At 43.1% G+C, this 1437-nt stretch overlaps 1 protein-coding gene across 1 annotated transcript in view; it reads right to left on the minus strand.

Annotated features, from left to right (window-relative positions):
• Window positions 1–390, minus strand: part of LOC107623472 (phospho-2-dehydro-3-deoxyheptonate aldolase 1, chloroplastic) — a gene marked incomplete in the record, with an annotated part of 5503 nt that extends 5113 nt beyond the window's left edge. Inside the window, 1 exon segment of the mRNA XM_016325745.2 lies at window positions 1–390. Coding sequence (XP_016181231.1) covers window positions 1–269 — 269 coding nt within the window.

Below are 1437 nucleotides of genomic sequence, written 5' to 3' on the forward strand. Positions count from 1 at the left end.
GGCAGCTGAAGCGCCTTCTTTGACTTCCAGCTGTCCACATTCCACTTCGATCCGCTCTTCGTGCTTGTCACGGCGGCGGAAGTGGTGGCAGCGCCTTTGGGAGCGTCGGCTGCGTGGACGGCCAAGATGCGTCTTGGTTGGTGGTGATGGTTGGTGGCAACAACGGTTTTGATTTTGGAAGAGGGTTGGTGAGATGAGAGAGAGTGTTGAGTTGTCTCATGCGACAACGAAGTTGAGAAAGTTGTTACACTTGAAAGTGCCATAATCATTAATGAAAACACAAAGACACTCACTCACTCGATGGATCGATCACTCTCCTTTTCGGGTGGAATTGAATAATGAAGGAGCAAGTCCGAGCGAGTGCAAAAAATGAAGTTTTATAGTGGGTTTTTTATGCGTGTGCGAAAGAGATAGTGTATTTGTTGGTTATTCAAGTAAATATTTTCACTTAATCTAACTTACAAAGGAGATGTGAAATGAAATTTGTTATTCATTATTTAACTAAATAATTTTATTTAAATTAAATAAAATAGACATTTATTAGTGTACTCATTAGTTATCTTACGAAACATTTTCATTTGCATTATATTATACAAACGTTTACGTTAATTATTTTACTAAATTTTTTCATTATTCAAGTAAAATTTTTGATGTAATAAATTTATAATTTAAATGTTTAAAGTTATTTGCTTAAATAGTTTATTTGTAAGTCAAATTAATTCCTGAATCGATATTTTTATTGTTTATCTGAAGCCTCGCCTACTTTTTCCGAGGAGAGTGAGTCACACACTCCCACCACCGGACGCCATTGTCCTGTACCTGAGAGAGTCTAGGTTCAATGACGCGTTGCCACTCAGGGATTTTGTGTTCAATAACTCCTTGATCACGACATTTGTTGACCGTTGGCGCTCAGAGACCCACATATTCTACCTGTCGTGGGGTCAGTGCACGATCACCTTACAAGACGTCGCATACTACCTCGGGCTGCGCGCTAATAGAGAGTTTGTGGGTGGTTGCTTTCATGACTTTCACACATGGTATGGGACCGGGGCCTGGGGGTTAGTTGAGAAGCTACTCGGTGTTATGCCTCCTGTAGTCTAGTAGCAGGGAGCGCAAAGAAAGGAGTCTTTCTCTCTGAAGCTGACATGGCTTCGGGAGCGTGTCTGACAGATGCCACCCTCCGACAGTATGCGAGGTGCTACATACTGTTGATGATCGGGGGTTACCTAATGACTGATAAGTCCAATAATCAGGTTCATCTCTGGTGGCTCCCACTACTGGACGACTTTCAGAGGTGCCGATCTTTATCTTGGGGATCTGCGGTGCTAGCATGGGCGTACCATCCTTATGCTCTGCGGCCGACCGCTCCACCACAAACATCACCAGTTGCACTCCTCTGCTGGTATCTTGGATATACCAGATGTTTCCTAAGTGGTG

This window comes from Arachis ipaensis, chromosome B10 (assembly GCF_000816755.2).
Source record: "Arachis ipaensis cultivar K30076 chromosome B10, Araip1.1, whole genome shotgun sequence".
NCBI classification, from domain to species: domain Eukaryota; kingdom Viridiplantae; phylum Streptophyta; class Magnoliopsida; order Fabales; family Fabaceae; genus Arachis; species Arachis ipaensis.